We start from the raw sequence: 22,022 nt of genomic DNA, 5'->3' as shown, positions 1-22,022 counted from the left end.
GGCTGTTAATGTTGGGAAATGTCAAGTGCTACATTTAGGGCATGGAAATAAGTGTACAAGTTATTATTTGCAAGGTTCAGTCATTAGTCAGGCAGACAAAGTTACTGATCTGGGGGTCTTAATAAGTCAGGATTTAAAGTTTAGCCAACAGTGCAGCATTGCTAGTAACAAGGCCAATAAGATGCTTGGGTTTATCAATAGATCTATTTCAAACAAATCTAAAGAAGTTCTTCTGCCCTTATATAGAAGTTTGGTAAGACCTCATTTGGAGTATGCTGTTCAGTTTTGGTCTCCTTATCTTAAGAAAGACATTAATGTATTGGAAAGGGTTCAAAGGCGAGCTACAAGGCTAATAAATGGACTTTCTCACTTAGACTATGATTCCAGGCTTAGAAGGCTAAAAATGTACAGTCTTGAGCAAAGAAGAGACCGAGGGGACATGATTCAGTTGTTTAAATTTATTAAAATGAAAGATGTTATGGGGCTGAAGTTTAGCACTGAAAACAGGACAAGGGGTCATTGTTTTAAGCTATTTAAATCTCAGGCTAACATGGATATTAGGAAAAATTATTATTTTAGTAGGGTAGTGGAACCTTGGAACAGCTTACCGGAAGAGGTGGTAATGAGCAAGGGAGTAGATAGTTTTAAGAGGGCCATTGATCTTCACTGGGGATTGTAAATTGACTAGGACCAGTCTAGCTGGGCCCAGAGCCTGTTGCTGGTCGTCACTTTTGTATTTGTATTTATATATACAATATATTATAAATATTAATATAGGGCGGAGAGAAAGAAAGAAGTAAAACCTCTTCCAGAACCCTTGATTTTGACACATTACCAATACAGTAATATATATACAGATAAGGACTGCTGAGATCAACCCCCCCCCCTCCAGATGGTAAATTATGGATGTGCTAGAGTAGTAATAAGTTGCTCAAAAATTAGAAAACAAAATGATCAATACGTAAACGTAAACATAGAAACATATGTAACTGACAGGGGCGGATTTATGGTCTATTCAAGGGGGTGGCGGTTGAAAACCGTAAAAGCCATCCCCCCAAACCCGTCAGTATTAATTGACTTTTTATTATAATTATCTTGTCTCTTAAATACTAATCCCCCCTATCACCCTCTTGAGTTTATGGTTCCCTTGAACTGCCAAATCACACCTTTATGAGCGATCACCCCCAGGATTAGGAACCACTGTTATAATCATAGCAATGTCTTGTATTATCATACATGCATAGTGTAGTCCTGGAAGAAAAAGATGAAAAGACACATATACAAAAAAAAATTAAGTTCAAAAAAGAAAGAAGAGGGTGGAAAAGAGTTTAGGTTCAAATTAAAAAGTGGATAACACTGTCCATCCTTGACTAACGAACTGTCTAAAATTAATTTAGAGCAAATTTGTGGAATTTACTAGATTAAAAATAGTGTAGTGATTGCTAGTAATTTCTTCAATTCCATACTATTGGTTTCAGAAAATGACGGTCATGGAGGGGGCGGTCGCCCCCACCGCCCCCCTAGTAAATCCGCTCCTGGTAACTGAAACTATATATCAGCTTTACCTAATACAAGAAAAGATAGCACATTAAAAAAAATTAACTTTCTTACCTTTTTTTAAAAATGCATCCATTTTATCTTTAAATGGCTGTTGATGCTCTTCATCAGAGGAGTTCAATACTTTTTCTACTTTTGCTTCACAACCTGGGAAAACATAATAATTATTAAATTCATAAATAAATAACGAAACACAAAATAAAGCAATACACTACAATGAGAAAATAGTATCAATGAATAGAAATGGACTTTAAGAATAAAATAAAAACTTTCTTGCCGAAAAGTAAAAGTTCACAATGCAACTTTAATATGCACAAATTTGTAGGATACAGCATACACGTGATTTGGGGATACAAGGAACACCTTTTTCGATGCAAAAGAAGTGAGCTTATGGATGAAAAGAGATTCGACGAAAGCTTGGTTTTTGGGTTTTGTCAGAAGTTTGTTTTTTTTTCATAAGCTCATATAATCTTTTCACAGTTCATTTATTACTTTTCCAAAGATGAGAAGTTAAATCGAACATACGATATTTATGCCATTGTATGTCACAATACATGTTAAAAAATTTGTGAATTTTCCCTACATTATCCCGAAGAATATATTTGAAATATGTATAATTAACCACATGCACAATTTTTAGTGTAAAAAAATATTGTTTCCAAGTTAGTGCTCTATTTACTACAGTATTTTACAGAAAAAAAATTTACATTTTTATAAATGTATAAATGAAAACTAGGAAACCTTAGAACCTGCCTGTAATCTGTGAATACAGCTTTTTAAGATCATTGGAAATGTCATCAAAATTAACAAGACTTGCTCTCTCTGCATCACTTGGTTCAGGAACAGGCAATTTAGCTTTATCGAAAGACAAATCCTAAACAGAAAAAAATATTGAGGTATATCATTAAAACTTATAAACAGACATGTGCAATAAAGGGTAACATTTCAAATAAAATTTTTAATCACTACAAAATGACACTGCTCCTTAACAAAACTTATCTTAAAGAGTTTCTTTATAGCTATATTAAATAGAGGGGTAAAAAAGAAATTGATTCTAAAAATCTGCATACTCAGGTGATTATTCAGCCAAATTTACCCCAAGCTGTGAAATTAAGGAGCTCTGCATAAATATTCAGAATTTGCTCTCTTCAGTGATTAGACAACATACAATGCTTCCGTTCGCATAGAACTACTGGTTGACTGTTGGTAATCGGTGACTAACCAGTAGGATTCCAATAGAGCTACTAGTTAACTGGTTGCTGCCGAAATCTTACCCCGATACCTTCACCGATAGATCCACAGGTCGACCGCTATTTAAGCTGGTTGATTAGTTGATTGAACCACGTGACATTTTAGACCAATAATAAATACTTTTCACCTTAAAGTTCTTCATCTGTGCAAGTAACCCCTTTAATAACCACAAGCGTTCGATGGAGCATTGATTGGTGAACAGCGGGTTAGTAACCACTGACATCATTAGCTGTCATGAGATCAACTAACTGCGGTCAACTGGTAGCTCTATGCAAACGTAACCATAGATGAAATAAATTGGTGAATTGAAAATTCAAAAGTTCATATATTGTACCGCTTATTTTATCCTAGTTCTCACTTAAAAATAGTCTTTAAATTATAAATCGATATTCCACCACAGTAGTGCAACATTTTTTGAGGGTTTAAGCTATTGTAACTTTGAAGTTTTTGAAAAGTAATGGTTATATTCTCATTAACTAACATTGCAAAAACAAATCAAACTTGGGGGGGGGGGGGGAACAACTTATCTATGGAGTTCTTGTAAAAAAAAGTTTCACCTTCTGACATGCTTTTAAGCTATTTTTAAATATAATGAACAGAAATCAGCATGAAAAACAATTAATTTGGGATAGCAGTCACCCAGGTATATGAAAGTTTGTTAATAAATAACCTGCAGAGGCGGCAACTGGGAATTATAGGTGCAGGGGCAAAAATTTCTTCAGAAAGTCGAAGACTATTTTAGGTTATCTGGAGTGACTGGGGAGTAGGGGGGGGGGCTTCTGATGTTCTGGAATTGTAGTTTTAAAAATGCTGTTTCAGCACAGTTTGTCACCAACATTTGGGAGGGGTGTCCCCTATAAAATTTTTCCTAAAAATAAAGATTCATTAATAATTTTTTTAAAAACGAAGAAGTTTGGCCTATCTTTGGAAATGTATGCATAAGGTAGGCTCTTCCCGAAAGAAAAATCTTATAAAGACACAGATTAAAGTCATCTTTAGCAAACTTAGAGCAAGGGGTTTGGGGTTCTCTCCCAGGAATTTTGGAAAGTTTAAAAGGATTATTTCAGACTTCTGATTTAGGGAGGAACCAAAGAGTTTGGAAGATCTCCCCATTTTTTTTTCTTTGATCATAAGAACTACATCTTGAACTTTCTTTGGGGCTTCAGAAAAATATCTACAGATTTTTTTTTTCTCCGTTTAATTGGAGTCTTAAAAACGGTTTCTTCCTGATTTTTCTCCTCAAACTGGAGTCCTTATAATGCAAATTTAAGTCATCCATAAATTCAAAGGATGGAGGGAGGGAATTGGGCCAATTTCTCCTGGAAAACTTTCAAAATTGATGTTTTAAAACTAAAATTTTAAGCAATACTTCGTAACGTTAATGCTTGGGTCATATCATCCAGAATGTTTTGAAGTTAAAATATTAATGTTTAGGATATCTTTTGTGATTTAAAAAGTGCAGAGCAGTTGCCCCACAACCCCAAGAATCCCCGCCACTGACAACCTGCAAAAGCTAACTACAGTTATAAGATCTGATATGGTTATAAACATCATTTCCATCTTAAAATGATGCAAAATTAATTAATTAATTAATTTACACGAAAGGTGACTAGTTTATAATTTTGATTTAAGTTCTTACAATACAATTTGAAACTATATTTTTAAAATTAGATGCATCTAGACTCACATCGCTTCATAATTTGTATTCTTGTACTTATGAATCAGCTTCTTGCACACTTTTTGTGCAAAATGACCATGGTTTCACTAAACATTATTGGTCTAAATCTGTATCAAGTTTTACAGATTTTCAATCTAAAATCGCAGTAGCAAAAAATGAGAACATGAGAAACCACTTACTTCCTGATAAAGCTTTACATACGTCCTCACAATATAATGAAGAAGTGTCAAAGAATTGTCCTAAGATAAAATAAAAAGATAATAATTAAACTCCAAGCTAAATTCCCGATAATGAATGTCATGAGAAGCACAAAATTTCATTCAAACAAGTGCCTGACCTTGCTTTTGACATCTTTTAATTTAGGAAGAATTTCTAAGCCAAATCCATCAGCTTGTCCTCTGTTTCTATTACCTAAAATGTAAAACACACATGCATTGTGATTAATTGAAATGATTTTCTTTTATACTTAAATATACAGCATTGTTATTATATAGTGTATGTTACTAAAGTAACTAATATAGTGTAGTATTTTTCAAAACTAAATAATATCACATAGTAAACATCACAATTGAAGTAATCTTTTATTCAAAGCATTTCAAAATATTTAATACAAGCAAAGCAAGGTTTTATTGTTCCTTTTAATAAACATCTACATTTTATTAGCACTCAAAAAGATTAATTACTGAAGTGTTGTCACTCAAGAAATTTACTCACAAAATTAACTTGAACAAAGTACAATACAACAGTAAAATAATTTTGAAACTGCACTCTGGTTGACTTTTAACACTAATAAGAAAACTTTTTATGCAAAAGATTTAAAAATCAATATTTTTTGGCAGCGACATGCACAATTACAGATGCTCTTCCATAAGTAGAGAAATTTTCTTCCACGCTGTGATGCAAACAGACAGTAATTGATAATATTCACATAATCAAATGCTACAAGTTTTTAAGTAATGAATTCCTGAATTTACAAGCCAACAGTGATAAAGTACAATAAAAATATGATAGACATTGTTTCGGTTTTTTTTTTAAGCAAAAGAAAAGCTAATAACATGCTGTCTTTATTGATTTCGGCTTTGAAAAAAAGAAAAAAACATGGAATTTCTTTAAAGAGTGGAATAGATTATTACATTTACTTACCCCCATTCATATAATTTCCAAGAGCTAGAATAATGCCAAAAACTTTCTGAATATCAGCATCAGTCATTAGAAACTAGATACAAAAAAGAAAGTGAGTATGCATGCATATAAAAAACATCATATTCAACTGACAATTATAAATAATCCTCTTTGAACATATTTTCATATTGTATAAATTTAAAAAAAAAGCATGCTTTAAATGCTAGAACTACGATACAGGTACTGATAATCTTCCTTTTTGAAACATCTTTTGCAACTGAATCAGCACTACAAACTTCACGAAAAATTCTTATATTAGGTGCTTAATGTGTAGTTAAAATCTATGCCAGTAATTGGGTTATTAGTTTTACTTTTATGAGAAGTTGTCATATACTTTAAAAACGGGAATTATAAAACAATACATACATTCATTCACTACTGTTTTTGTGAAATGTCGATGGTAAGATCTGTTAACGAGTTTTGCCGTGGAAAAAGACACAATCAGAAACATCTCAAGTGGTTGATCCTGTTCAATGGATTAGCCAAATTGATATGAAAAAATTACTCTAAGAATAAGGATATCCTATTCTCCAGGATCAAAATGACAAACTACAGCAGTTTGGCACATATAAAATGTATTACATTAAGTGGGGATAATCTTTTAACTGATTTACCAATAAGCGGGCTCAACTGTATGAGGAATAAATATAATATACAAATACAAATACAAAAGCGACGATCAGCAACAGGCTCTGGGCCCAGCTAGACTGGTCCGAGTCAATTTACAATCCCCAGTGAAGATCAATGGCCCTCTTAAAACTATCTACTCCCTTGCTCATTACCACCTCTTCCGGTAAACTGTTCCAAAGTTCCACTACCCTACTAAAATAATAATATTTCCTAATATCCATGAATATATCCTCGCCTTTGAACCCTTTCCAATACATTAATGTCTTTCTTAAGATAAGGAGACCAAAACTGAACAGCATACTCCAAATGAGGTCTTACCAAACTTCTATATAAGGGCAGAAGAACTTCTTTAGATTTATTTGAAATAGATCTATTGATAAACCCAAGCATCTTATTGGCCTTGTTACTAGCAATGCTGCACTGTTGGCTAAACTTTAAATCCTGACTTATTAAGACCCCCAGATCAGTAACTTTGTCTGCCTGACTAATGACTGAACCTTGCAAATAATAACTTGTACACTTATTTCCATGCCCTAAATGTAGCACTTGACATTTCCCAACATTAACAGCCATACCCCATTTATCAGCCCACTCCGTAATATGATCTAAATCCTCTTGCAGCTGTTTTGCTTGTTCTTCATTATCTACAGTCCCCATAACTTTGACATCATCGGCAAAACAATTCATGTTCCCAGAAATATTTTTGTGAATATCGTTCATAAAAACAATGAACAAAACAGGCCCTAACACTGATCCTTGAGGAACCCCGCTTAAAACCTCACTCCAATTAGAGTAATTTCCCCTTACAACTACCCTTTGTTTCCTTCCGGTCAGCCAGTTTTTTACCCAAATGAAAGTTTTCCCTCCTATTCCTATATCAGCCAGGGTTGGCAGGTTTCTGCCAAAGCGGTAAAAACCACTGGTAGAAACCGGTTAAAACCGGCATGGCAAAAACCCCTTTCTGCCACATTTATGGCAGAAACTCAAAAAATGACATAAATGCAATTCTTGCAATACAATAGAAAATGTATAAGAAAAATAATCAAATATTAACCCAAATACAATTTATTTACAACACTCACTATCACCATTCAAAATCAAATTTTACATTGTTTTCACACTGCAGCAGCCTGTAACAAAATAAAAGTTTTGACGCTGTTTCTAAACCTAAACAATTTCTCAATTTGTTGTGCACAAAGGAGAAATTTGAGAAGATTCTTTCAATCCCAGCATAACTAGCTGGCATTATCCTCAAAGAACAAGCAAGATTCACAAAACTTTCATCTATAGCACATTTTTACAAACTGGACCACTATTTGGTAGCTGGAGTAGTTGTTACAACTTGATTGGAAAAATAGGTTTCGGGAAAAGGGGCCGATTTGTTTTGTAAAGCTATGGTATAAGGTATATAATCTGGGTTAATATTTGTGAGTAAAGTTCGGGCACTTTCTTCTTGATTACATGATAAATCTACTCCCAAATACTTTGGATGGAGCATATAGGCGAGTAAATGATTATCAGTAACTGCTTGATTAAGCTCTTTGAGAATAGCTTTATTCAGTTATATTAAGTGTAAAATGACAAGTTCCTGAATTTTAGAGTTTAATGAAATAAAACAAATCTGTATTTATTTAAATATTTGATATATTACACTTTATATTAAATGCAAACAAAATAATTATAAACAACAAACTGAAAAATTTGTTACTTACAGCATTACAAGGCTAAAACTTCTAACACATAGCAATTTCAACTATGATAAATTTTACTTTGCTTTCGAAATGTCAGTCTTGTTATTTAACATATTTTTAAACTAATTATTAAATAACTATTATATTAAGTTTTTGCAATGACGAAATGGAGTTATATTTTTTATTTTACTTACCTAATTGCTTGTCATTAAGTAATTGCTAAAGCTATTACAAACGTTTTGTAGTTTTTGCCAGTTTCTACCAGTTTCTGCCGGTTTTTACCGGTTATAACCAGTTTCTGCCACTGGCAGGGCAAAAACCAGTTTCTGCCGGCAAAAAGCCAACCCTGATATCAGCTAATTTGCTAAGTAGAGCAACATGCGGTACCTTATCGAAAGCTTTTTCAAAATCAATGTAAACAACATCTACAGGCTTCTTATTGTCCAAAGCCATGGTAACTTTGTCATAGAAATGTAATAAATTAGTTGCACAAGATTTGCCTTTCCTGAAACCGTACTGAAAACTAGTCAATAGATTATTAGTCTCTAGAAAATTTACCATCTTAATTTTTATCAATGTTTCAAAAATTTTGCAAACCACCGAAGTTAGACTCACAGGTCTATAATTTCCCACACTCCCTTTAGACCCTTTCTTGAAGAGCGGTGTAATGTTAGCCAGCTTCCAGTCCTCTGGCACTGTCCCCGAGTTATAAGAAGCATTGAAAATATTTACAATTACATCTGCTAATTCCTCCGCACATTCAACTAAAATTTTTGGATAAATATTATCAGGTCCCGGAGCCTTAGTCTCTTTAATTTTTTTCAAATGAAGTAAAACATCATCCCTGGAAAATACAAAGTCCTCAAGCTGTACTATAGCTTGTGTCTTGTTGGTGTCAACTGTTGAGATACAGTTATCGTTAAAAACACTCGAAAAAAGTTCTTAAGAACATTAGCAATATCACTATCGTCCTGAATTAAAATTCCGTGCTTATCAACCAGTGGCTCAATATGACTATTTCGAACTTTCCCCGAATTAGCGTATGCAAAAAACCTCTTGGGATTCCTGTTTATATTATCTGCCAGTCTTTGCTCCAACTCTCTTTTCTGAATCCGTACCAAATACTTAAATTTACGCCTTGCCTTACAATATTGGAGCCTATCTGCACTGTGACCAGTTTCTCTAAACCTATGAAAAGCAGCTTGCTTGTAATTTAGAGCGTCTTTAGTTTCCCTGGAGAACCACATTGGTCAAATTTTAGTGTTGACACCCTTTCTCCTAAAAGAAACATGATCCCCAACCGTTTTCGCTAGCTTTTCCTTAAACTCTGCCCACTGAAGATTCATATCGCTATTGTCCAATCCAGAAGAAAAAACTGCTTTCAAACTCTGCCTAAGTGCCACAAAATCAGTAGATATGTTACGTATACAAATACCGCAAAGTATATGTTACATAAATTGCAAAAAAATATTAAAGCAAATAATATTCAGACTACAGTAATTTCTACAAAAATAAAATACATTGGTAAAGTTGTGTACATGGAAGAATAACAATGCAGCATGCTATACAAAAAAAATTTCAATAATCTTTCCCAATATACAATATAATTAATACATAACAAGGAAGGCCAACCAGCAAATGATTTCTAATTCCTCTCAAAAAGTTGTAGGATGGCTGTCTTACTTCGTGTTAATGTTAAACTCCTTTTCAAAAAAAAAAAAAAAAAAAAGAAAGAAAGAAAAGAGCAAAGAATAAACATTATTCTGCATGAGAGATTCACATACTATTTTTTTTTTTTTTTCAAAATTACCTTTGTTGATCAGGGACTGATTTATGGAAGAGCATTCAGGGCATGTCTCAGGGCCCCAAGACCTATAAACAGGCCCTTGTTGTTGACATATACTTTCAACAACCTTACAATAGAAGAGAAAACTTCTTACTGATTTACTTCTCTGAGTAGGTATAATAATTTTTGTGAGTTTTTTAAATGTGTCATTTAATAAATATACTGCAAAATCGAATTGAAAAAAAAAAAACTTTCCTATTTTTTCTCCCATAAACAAACAAAAACTTTTAAAGGCGGATCACTAAATCTTGTTAACACATGACAGAAATTGGCCACCCTTGACCCATAACAAAAAAAAAATATATAAAAAAGGATTTCAAAAAATGTCAATGAAATGGCAAAAACAATTCAAAGTATTTTCCAGAATTAATATTGAGTTCATACTGACCTCACAAGTTAGTTTCAAATTATTCAATCTGTTTTCTATTAATGATATTGCTTCTGTAAAGGCAGAGGTGAACATGATGCAAGACACTCGATCAGCGTATTCGGGAATTTGGGCTAAGTCGTAGAGGAATCTAAATAAATTAAAAAAATTTCAGTTAATAAGACATTGAACATTTAGCCAGTGTTTTAAAAGTACTATAGCAAATAAAATACATGGTTGACCATTCTTTAAGTAGTTTTACCTAATTATTGGGAAATTGCAAATCAACAGCTTCGCAGCTGAAAGAAGTAATGAACAAACTGAAACTGTTCCATACTAACAATTCTGCTTCTTTAATGTGATACACAAGCTGACAATTAAATAACAATCTGCAACTCAATTGCTAACATACAGCCTAATAATCAACTACTTACAGCTACCGTGAATAAAGTCTTACTAATGTCAGATGAAATGATTAACTGAAAGTAGTGCCTTGCTTTTCTGGCAGGGCCACCGAGAGTCAGTGCCTCTTAATAGTTTGGTCGCTGGACTCCCATTCCCCCAAAAAAGATAAAAATTTTACACTACTCTGATCAGGGGCGGATTTGGAAGTGTGGATGCTCCGGAGCAACGAAGAAGTGGAGGCCCCTAATCAGGGTTCGAAAAGATCATCATATTTTCTAAAATATCCCATACTTTGATATACAGGGTGCGGAGAAAGTTCCCACAATTTTATTAGATATTTCAATAGGCTGTAACTAACACATAATTCAACAAATCAACAAGTTAAAGCAATAAAAACTCTTTATTGAAACAATAATAATAACGTTAAACAAAAAAATTATAACAATTGTTTAAACTTGGCTCCTTGGGCTTCAATACATTTACGGAACCGCAGTCTAAAATTGCCGATGATGCTCGCGCATGCATCCAACGTTATCTCATTCCAGGCACACCTCAGAGCCGTTTTGAGCATGTCGACCGTGGCGTATCGTTCCCGAGATTTTTTCCTCTAAGATTGACCACACCGAGTAATCCATCGGATTGAGGTCCGGTGAGTTAGGGAGCCAAACATCCTTGCCCCAAAAACCTGAGAACAGATCTTCGCAGATGGCAATCGTCGATCGGCCGAATGCGCAGGAGCCCAGAATTGTTGGAGTGTGAATCCATCTTGACCAAAATGTTCTGTTGCCCATGGCCTCAGTACATCGCATAGAACCCGCTGCTGATAGCTCGCAGCATTAATTTTGACGTTTCTGTCAATGAAAACAAGCCGTGTCTTCCCAGTGGCACAAATGCCAGCCCAGACCATTACGGAGGCATAGAAAGTGATTGTGTTCGATGATTTTTGCAGCAGGTCGGTCTTTTTCTGACCCTTCTTAAGCAGTTGGCGATGATTTTGACCGTTATGTGTGAGCTCGATGGTGAAGGTCTTCTCATCGGTAAAGAGAACTTTCGAAAGGCGAGCACCAGTGGTCAAGTGAAGCATCCGCGAGCTTTTATCAATCTTTTCTGCTTCATTATGTCATTGAGGAAGTGGAGGCGATTGATCTTGTAAGAACGAAGTCCCAACTTGTTTTTCACGATGGTTCGGACGCTTTTTTCACTGATCTCCAGTTCTTTGGCCATCTTTTGCACTGAGAGCTCTGGATTGCGACAGATGCGACAGCGGATCTTCTGCACATTCGCTGGAGTTGATGCAGTGGTTGGACGACCACTCCGTGGATGGTCGGCAGTCCCTTCAGTCTCCTTGTAGCATTTCACAGCGTCATAGACTGTTTTACTCTTGAATCCAGTCGTTCGAATAATATCGGCTGTTTACATTCCCTTCTTGTGTAATTCAACGACAGTAACACGCTCATTTTCACGATTCATAGCTCACTAACTCAATGAACTAACTAAGAACAAATGATTAAACCTCAAATACTTTTAATGCCAATAAACAATATGTGCCAAATAAATCGCCAACAAACGATTTTAACGCCAAAAAAACGTTTTAAACAAAATTGTGGGAACTTTCTCCGCACCCTGTATATCCAAATATTTTGATATATATATGTACATCCGATATTTTTGACCCGTGAAAGTTAGGATGTTTTGTAAAAATTTTATTGTGTACACCTTTGTTGCGGAAGCCCCGCCTGCCCTCCCCTAAATCCGGCCCTGACTCTGATTCCAAGCCAGGCCCCCCATAAGCGCTCATATAGGGGGGGGGGGGCAAGTGGGAGCACAAGCCTCCTCTTAGAAATTAGAACTTCCTTGCTTTTAGTACTTTTCCTTGCAAAAATGTAAAAACATTTCTTCTCCATTTATTAATGAATAATTTATTAAAAATGTTAAATTTTAATAACTCTAATCTCTACTGAAATTGGTTTCCATGGGGAAAATAATCCTGCTAAACCATGAGGCAAATATCTGAGCCCTCCCCCCCCCCTTAAAATTTTGTGTATGGCCGCCCATGAGTCCCGCTTAAGGCTGGCTGCTAGCTCCCTACTAGGCTAAGATTGCCTCTCCTTGGCCCTGTTATTCGAACTAGAGTGCCTTGAGAACAGAGTGGCGACAACAGCGGTGTTTTTTCCCCCCGGACAAGCGCGGCCGCAACTTTCGTCCAGATTCGAGGAGAGAAAATTTTGACCGTTTGGCGATTTGCCACCAAGTGTGAATCGTTATCGCGGTTTTGGCAGCAGACGTGACTTCAGTTTCTGAAGCATTTCGCAGAAGCTACTGAGTTTCTTTCCATTCTTTCTTTTCACTTATCCGCCAAAAACAAATACATACATAAGATTTCTAAGAAAAACGAATTGAAAATGATAAACGACATTATCATTTTCTTTACATATTATGTGTGCGTGAATGAAAACCAAGTAAATGACAAATTTTAAACTTTCACAAGAGAAACGAATCAGAGAAGATCATTACTTTAAAAATTTAAAAAAACCCGACTGAGTCGCAACTGTAGAATCAAGAGGGAAAATTGAAAATCCTTTTAAAAGCCTTATATTATTAAAAATCAATGTCAAGTATATTATTTGCTATTGAATAGAAACTGGCAACATATTAAAATATCATTTTAAATCATTGCTTTTAATTTCCTTGTCGGCCAACAATGAATTCGTTTATCAATCGCGTGAATAAAGGCTCAGTCGTTATTAATATATGCTTTTAAAAAACGTTATAATTCGAATTCTATGAAATATGGAAGTTCCAAACACATTCTATCAGACGCGGAAAAAAAATCTCTTTATTTTGGTATTAAATTTAAAAAAATTTAACTATGTTTTCACTGCAAAAATTGCGAAGAAACTTTTAGAAGGGTTTAATTAATATCTTCGTTAAGTAATGTCATCCAAAGATGCAGCCTAGCTAAGAACACTCGATCAGCTCTCCTATCGTACAATTTTTTTTTCAAAATCCGTCCATCCGTTTAGTCGCTAGAGTGCCACAGACAGACACACAGATACAGACACGTCAAACTTATAACCCCCTTCCATTGTTGTTCCAAAAAAAAAAAAAAAAAAGCTATGATAATTGTTTTTCAATGAGAAAAAATTCAAAAAATAAATAATTAATTTTTATTGCTTATTGTAACGTGCAATAAAAAAAAGTTCCTCTTGAAGCAAATTAGGAAACACAATATATCTATAGCTGGGCAGTTCAAGGCAAATCACCCGATTCAAGATCGAGATCGAGACTTTTGCACTATCTTACTCAACATTTAAACTCTATTTAGAAGTACAAGAAGAATTATAAGCGAAGATTTCAATGAACTAATTTTTATTCTATAAGCTCATAAATGGCAATCCAATCGAGTAATAAAAATTATCAGAAAAGAAAATTTTCTAACTCGTCTCTTGTGATTAAATTCCCTTTCCCTCCCAGGTACAGATACATGCATAGGTACGAATAAGTTTAATTAATTTCTGCTATATCCAATTTTTACGAAAATAAGAATTGAAAAGATCAAAACAAACTGTTAGCTATAGATAACTGAAATGTATAGTTTCTCACTTTATAAATGCAAACAAATTCTAAACAAAATAAACAATTCACTTCTAATGGTTATCGCAACGTATATTTAAAATAAAAAAACTTTTATCCTCGAAGAAATTAGAAAAAAAATAATAAATAAATAAAAAGTATATCGTCAACTGAATGCTACAACTAGGTAACTGCAAATTTGCGTAAAGTTGAATGTTTTACGAAGGGTTGGTTTAATGATAAATTAATTTCGTGAAAAGGTACTAATTCCTTGAGTTTTTTTCGAAACAGTATGAAAAATACTGAGTTGAATTTGCGTACTTTAAGATATACCCCACACTATGAATATGAATGATTTAAATTAATTTTAAACTTATTTAATTTTGAACATTCACACTGTGAGTTATTGGAATTGAGTTTCACATCCCCCCCCCTTTATGGTTTCTGTGTGTAAACAATAAAAATGTGCACCAGTTTCAATTTTCTCTATAATGAATCATAAATAATAAGCAGCTTCATAGAATAAACTTTAATAACATAATTTCCATATAATAACTAATATATATTTCTTTTTCTTACGAACAAGATGCATTTTATTCTCAGATAATTATTTCATTTGAGTAAAAATATTACGGGATGAAACCCATTTACAAGCAAAACTAACTTCTAAAACCCGAAAATCAAACGCTCCTGAAACGGAGAATGGTTGCCGCAACGTTAGGGAAGCCAAAAAGCCCGCCAACGCTATCGGAATCCAAAATCCCCAGATAAATGCTCTATAATTAAATCAATTTCTCGCTTAGAGTTCCAAAAATGATAAAAACTGATAGCCCCTACATTTATGCACTTGAGACATAAGGTGAAATGTCAGTACAAAACTGATTATTCACAAAAAAAGCATTTTTCTGAGACCCATCCAATCTTCCTATGTTAAGTCTACGAGACTTTCGTCAAGATACCCTCCGGCGGACAGAGGCGCTTCCCCGCTTCTCAGGGGGGGTGTGCTTGTCGTCACTCTGATCATTCAAGGCACTCTAATTCGAACTAACTGGGACCGAAGACCAGTCTGGAAAATTGAAATTCTGGATAATAGGGATAAAAGTAAAACATATTCTTAAATAGGTAGGCTTACCGTTTATTACAATAAAAAACAAAGTTTTGTAACAAAATTACATAAACTTGTTTACAAGATATTAAAAAAGTAAAGAAATAATATATTTCTTATCAAAGAATTTATCCACTGTCTTCGGTTTCAAATACATGAGGCATTTGAATGAAGGATGGTCATACAAGAGCTTCATCATTAATAGTTCAGCTCGTGTGGTGTCACGCTGATGCTCCAAGTATGCCATAGTTTACCACAATTTATTGTACAATCTATGCAAGAGGTTTAAGTTTAGTCAAAATAAAAAGCAAATGTTTCGCTTACATAGATCGCTTTTTGTTAAAAAGGTGTGAGTCAACACTGTTCGCATGTTGACTTACAGCCTTTCAAAAATAACTGATTCACTTATAGTTATTCTTTCTAAATTATAATTTCAAATCAATATTCAAGGGTGCTTGTTCCCCTTCAAGAGCAGTGGCATACCTTCCTCCATACCCCCAAATAGCACTAAGATCATTCAAGAATGGGAGCTTCTCACAAGAGACAGAAAAATATGCCTGAAAACACACCACTAAAAATTTCAATGCTGCAGTCGGAAGAAAATTTGGCATTTGTTGCATCTCTAGATAAAAATGAGCAGATGTTTGAGTTTTTCTAGTATGATTTTCTATGACGTAGTTGCATTACATCATTTCGTACTTCGATGATTGAAAATAATTGTGGGAGCTCTCAGCTTTTGTTTATTTTTGCTTAACATAATGGGCAAAGTCACATGGTTTCCAATTTAAAAGTTCTAGAACAGAAATAAATTATGTAGCTATAGACATTCAAATGTCTTAAGAAAAAAAAACTACAACATGATTAAAACTGATATTTTTGAGTTGCAATGATTTCATAAATAATTCTTGAATTTTGTAAAATATAAAAGGTCTACTATAATCTTTCCCTAGCATGACATGTAGCACCAGATTTGTTTTTTCATTTTGATAGTTCAACTTTTATATAAAGAGATATTAACAAACATGAAGTTTGTTACACTTCAACAGAGGATATTCACAAAACTATAAATGCATAAAAAACATCGGAAACTTAGTGACTCATTTGAGCATTTTAGAATATGGAAATACACTGCTTCTATAGTTATATAAAATTGATATTTTTGACATACTGTTCAGGCTTGTCTAAAGGAATGTCATTCTTCTTATCCAGGTGAGATTTAATGAGCTGCAACTCTTCAGCATTTGGGCGCTGAAAGAGAAAAATCAAAAAATAATATTTTTTTATTGACAGTACTTAATCAACATCATTTAAAAAAATTCTGATTCTTAGTTCTGTAACTCAAGTTCAAAATTTAAGCTACTAGGTGATTGTAATTAAAGCTACCTTGTTTAGACCGACAGAGAACTTGATCTAATAGACATAAATCATTGAAATTTGGTATACACATTAAATGGACCACGAAGAAAAGAAACTTGTAAAAAGAAAAAATTATTTTAAATTTTTATCAGCAAGTTAGATAGATGTGTATGAAGAAAAAAACAACAATATTAGAACACAAAAATTTACAATATTACAGAATTTGTTCAATGAGCTTTCCTTTTGCTTCATTCACAAGTTCAAAATCTGTTACATCCTTTTTACATCCCAAAGCTCACACTTTTTTGCATTAAAAAAGGGTTCCTTGAAAGATCGAAACCTGTGTCTGCAATCAATTCTTAACTTATGCATCATGAATATTGTAGTTACCCTGTTGTATAAACATATTTATTCATTCTGTATGTTATACCACATTCAACAGCAGTCCAACAGGTTTCTCTACCAATCGCAGCAACCTAGCGATGAGAATTTTAAGTGATTAAGAAGCCAAGGTGATCTCACTCGGCAGTAAAAATATGAACCAGTATTTTCTTATTGCAAATTTCTCTTTATTCAAGTTCAAATAACCGGTGCACAAAACATATAAACAGAGTTTCAAAAAAATATGCCAATTAGCAAGAGCTCTACATAGGTCTAAGCAGGATAATTTTAATTATTATCATCCTGATTATTTCTTTTCTTAATCCCTAAAGATTAAAAAGTGAATTCACTGTTCAAGTAATGCTGATGTCACCAACAATGAAACACGAGCCACTGCATGATAATTTGATAATATTTTTTGGTAATGTTTGACATGCACGGAGATGCCTTATTTTGACAAGGCTGAAATGGATCCGGTAACTTAAACTGCTTTACTGGTAAGACTCATTTTAGGAGAATGAAGAAATGAAAAAGTGGTCAAAAATGAATACTGTAAATATCTACTTGAGTTTAGGATTAAAGCTTAGCTTAGAGTTTAGGATTAAAGATTAGAGCTTAGGTCCCAGTGAATTAAATCCACTGGCGTTAGGGTTAAAGTTTTCAACTATCAAAAAATATCATCAAACAGGCAATTGCTTCATTCAAACGTAGAAATTTTTTTCTATTTTATGTAAAAATTTCTGTCTACTTACAATTTCATAAATCGCTTGCAGAGCATCCAGATCAAGAGATGAAGTATCAAAATTGTACACAGCTAAAGGGAAAACAAGCAGTTTTTAGTATTTTCTCACACATATTTCAGTTTTAAGCCTTAGAAAACACTATTTACCATTCTCAACGTCAGATATTTCTATCCGAAGACTTGATATGAGTATTCCAACATTCTGTGAACGTTTTTGGTCTAAAAGCTTAGCTACCTGAAACAAAAAGTGATAGTTAGTACACAAAAAACGACGTGCCAGCAACACAGTACCAGATTACTTGAGCAGGAGCCAGTAGCAAATGCTATCAAGAAACCCTAGTTTTTATATGCCAATTAACGGTAGCAAACTGAGTTTGAAATATTGGGTTGGCAGGAGGGAAGGGCAAGGCAATCCTGAGGTAAAGAAAGGTACAGAGGACGGAGGTTATGCGATGAGTTTGACGAACCAATCGCTCTCACTCTCTCTTTATGTATCTCTGTGTAGTAGAGAGAGAGAGAGAACAAAGTTTTAACTTCTTAGAACGGGATTATTACAAAAAAAAAAAAATTCCTTTTTTGCAAGAGAATTTTTTCTACTTATAATGCAGACTACTTCTGCTTTATGAGTAATTCCTGAAAAAGCACATTCAGAGAGTTAACTCCACAGAAAGATATTTTAAAACAGCATTGCCATAAGAGGTAAAACAAGATATTAATTTTAGCTATTTAAACATTAAAACAATTTATGAACTAAAAATGTGAATAATAAAAAGAAAAAACAACTAAGCATCTAGCCCCTTGACATTTATTTGAATTTTGACGACTTGAATTCAAGTTATGTTTTTCGCAACCACAAATTGCGATAAGATCCCACTTGTTGGGTTTTCTGTTTTCATAAATGGAAGAAATTTGCAGTTGCCATATTATAACTGGTGATTTTTTAGATTAGGTTAATCAGAGAATGTATGCAAAAAGAGAAATAGTAATTAGGATTCTGTTAGAAAGATATGGTTGTTATGGCCAATTTGCATCTCAGCACTTATTGTAAAGACTATATTTATAGGGTATACAATTATGGTATTTTTATTTCTTATCAATTTTAAATGACAGGAAATTAGTGATCAGGCAACTTTGAATTTAGACGGAATTTTGTTATTTCATTTCATCTTTTTCGATGTTTTCCTGAAAAACTGGGTTTTTCATTAGAAATCCCTGTTTTTTTTAATGCAAAATCCACTTGAGTTTAACCTCGAGGACAAAAATGAATGAATTCAAAGTGCAGACAACTACATCTCCGTCACTGAATATTAAAAAAAAAAAAAAAAAAAAAAAAACAAGCTGCATTTATTCTTGTTGTCATGGTAATCTGAAAAATAAAAGGAACATCAACTTTGGTCATGTGAGGTTAATAAGCAGTTCATGATTGTTCAATAATACTAATAATAATAGCAATAACAATAAAACACCAAAAAAAAAAAAAAATTACAAAATACTACAATAATGAATGAAGACATGAAAAGGATTTGTGACTGGATTAAAGTGACTTTCTTCATGTTATTGAGCATTATTTTTTCATATGAAATTAGCATTTGCTCCAACAATTTCATAAAAATATTTTAGTGTAGTTCTTTATTTTTGACATTCATAATGAATAACAAGAGTTAAACCATTAATTTATTTCAATAATCATTTTAATAAAAATATACACTATTAAATAATAAGTAAATCTACATCAGACAAGTATATTAAAATACTGCAATGAAATTGATAGAGTATGGTACGGTTACTTTATGATGTTTAAAAACGCAACAGAAAAATTAAAACACAAAGCTATGCAACTATAATACATTATATCCCTATTCTAAGACAGATAAGACAGAATTTAAGAATATGTTTTGAAACATTACACAATTTAAAATTGAACAGACATTTTAATTTTTTTTAAATTGAAATCAAATGTCATATGAAGGAAACTTTTTCTTACTTCTTTCGATTTGTCTTTGGTGGTTTTGTTCTTAGATGGTGGTTTTTTCTCTTTAGTTTGTCGTGAAAAGAGCTCAGCAAATTCATCTATATCACCAGGAACAGTTTCTTCTAGTTTCTGCCATAGACAGTTTTTACTTCTGACAGAAGAAAAAATAATATTCATGATAAGGAAACAATTCACATTAAAACGTGCACAGAATTATGACAACTTATTTGTTGTTCATTTTTAACATTTTACTTCTTATGAGACCATGTTTTAAAATACCTTCTTAATTTGTTTCTTTCTCTTGAGTTTACACTTTTCAGCTACATATTGATTATAACTTACCCTCTTTTTCAAAAGTAAAACAGACAAGTATAAATATGGAAACAAATAATTTAATTAAAAATATTTTCACTTTCCTTATACTAAAAATCCGTTAAATGACATTATTAAAAGACAAATACAGTACATATTTTTACAGACAAAAAGACAGCACATATTTTTATAGTATATGCGTTTGTTGTAGTTACTCTCAATAATTTATAAGTTAAGTTATGGAAATTAAAGTTAAATCTTGCATTTATTTACATTAATGACAAGTTCAAGAATTTTAATAAGTACATATCCTGCAATGCAGAAGAATCAAATGATTACATTATTTTATTCCATGCCTCACAGCAAAAACTTTTTTTTTTTAAATAACCACTTGTTTTGTATAGAAATAGTTTGTTAGAAAACCAATGTTGTGTAGTAAATTACAAAGTGTATTATATACATGCATTTTAGGGTCAAAGGAGCCCTTTATCAATCTGATCTTTCTTTATTGTGACTGATGCATAGGGTTTGGAAGCTCAAAACATTTTTACATTGAAAAAAGCATTCCTTATATTCAGTAAATTCACAGTGTGTTTTACGTAAAGCATTCCTTGTTTGTTCCCCCTGACATATAGTTCGCTTTTTTTTATTTTTTGTATTACTTTGATTTTCCCATAAATTCAAAAATATTGTCCTCAAAAACTATAGTTAGTGAGTATCACAAACATTATAAAAAACAACCTTTGGATAAATTTTTTCTGACCAAATAACTTAACCCTTTCTCATGGCAGGCACTTTAGGGACAAAGTACATCATAAATATGCATTTAAGCTTTCACATAAAAGGAAATGTATGAATTCATATTATTTTTTAAATCAAAACCCCTACAAATTTGGTATTGTACTAAGAAAAAAATATGTTTTGCTAAAACAGGATAGTAGGGCTGAAAAATAGGAAAATTTCACAGGTTCAACATTTGACTGATTCAACAATTCACTGTTTTAAGTGAAAAACCATCATAAATAAAGCACAAATTTTGAAGAAAATGCAGCATATAACTATTTCAAGGCGACTGAAAGTCGCGAGAGAACACTCAGTTCTCTCGTAACTTTTGGTTATGTTGGTGAGCTTTTTGCACCATTGTAGCCTTGAAATAGCTATATGTTGTATTTTCTTCAAAATTTGTGCTTTGTTTACATTGGGTTTCACTTTAATCACATTGCAGCACATAGCTTATATGATAATTTTTCATTCAACAATTCACTGGTTCTAACAATTTCACTGGTTCAACAATTGTACCAGCACCATAGGGAAAAGGCTAATTAAAATAAAAGCATTTTCCTGCGTATAATCCACAGATTATTTGTTAAAAAGGTGTAAAATTAATGAGGTGAGGATTATACGCTGCTGCGGGTTATCTGTGTGTGTGTTTTTTCTCAACACCAACGCATTGAATTTCAATATTTACAGCAGGATTCGCTGAAACCGTCATTTTGCCTATATGTTGTTTATTTTACTATAGCCCGGCTTCGCACGGTCTACCTCGAAAATAAAAGTTATGTCAAGCGACGCATGTTCAACAATCATGCTTCAATTAGACAAAAAAGTAAAATTTTCCCTCAAAATAATCATTCTTAAATGAAAAAAACTACAAATCAAAAACTAACGAATAAACTAAACACAAGCTACTAAAATCCTTAAAAAAAAAGAAAGAAAGAAAGAAAGGAGATAAATCGCCAAATAATAATCAAAAGGGGAAATTTTTACCTCAAAACAAAAACAAAACTTTATTTAGTCATAACCAAGAGAAAAAATTGCAACCTTCTGAACGGTAATTTAAAATGAGACTGAGCAAACAATAGTTTTCCGATATGAAAATATAATTCCATTAGCTTAAAAGTGCTTTTTAATTTTTTCCCGGTGATTTTACAGTCTCTTTTTCTTTTAAATTCGAAGAATGTGATAAACTCTATA

General features: G+C 33.0%; 1 protein-coding gene across 1 annotated transcript in view; it reads right to left on the bottom strand.

Annotated features, from left to right (window-relative positions):
- LOC129220735 (formin-2-like) overlaps positions 1-22,022 on the bottom strand; it is an 80,003-nt gene that overhangs the window by 14,514 nt on the left and 43,467 nt on the right. The window contains exons 8-17 of the mRNA XM_054855165.1: positions 19,749-19,887; positions 17,912-17,999; positions 17,775-17,836; positions 16,454-16,533; positions 10,224-10,353; positions 5,630-5,702; positions 4,824-4,897; positions 4,666-4,725; positions 2,311-2,431; positions 1,612-1,704 (exon numbers count right to left, since the gene is read on the bottom strand). Of these exons, the coding sequence (XP_054711140.1) occupies positions 1,612-1,704; positions 2,311-2,431; positions 4,666-4,725; positions 4,824-4,897; positions 5,630-5,702; positions 10,224-10,353; positions 16,454-16,533; positions 17,775-17,836; positions 17,912-17,999; positions 19,749-19,887 (920 nt within the window). The remainder of the gene's footprint in view (positions 1-1,611; positions 1,705-2,310; positions 2,432-4,665; positions 4,726-4,823; positions 4,898-5,629; positions 5,703-10,223; positions 10,354-16,453; positions 16,534-17,774; positions 17,837-17,911; positions 18,000-19,748; positions 19,888-22,022) is intronic.

This window comes from Uloborus diversus, chromosome 4 (assembly GCF_026930045.1).
Source record: "Uloborus diversus isolate 005 chromosome 4, Udiv.v.3.1, whole genome shotgun sequence".
NCBI classification, from domain to species: Eukaryota; Metazoa; Arthropoda; class Arachnida; order Araneae; family Uloboridae; genus Uloborus; species Uloborus diversus.
The sequence above is the reverse complement of the archived record's forward strand: the minus strand, read 5'-3'. Positions and strand labels throughout refer to the sequence as shown.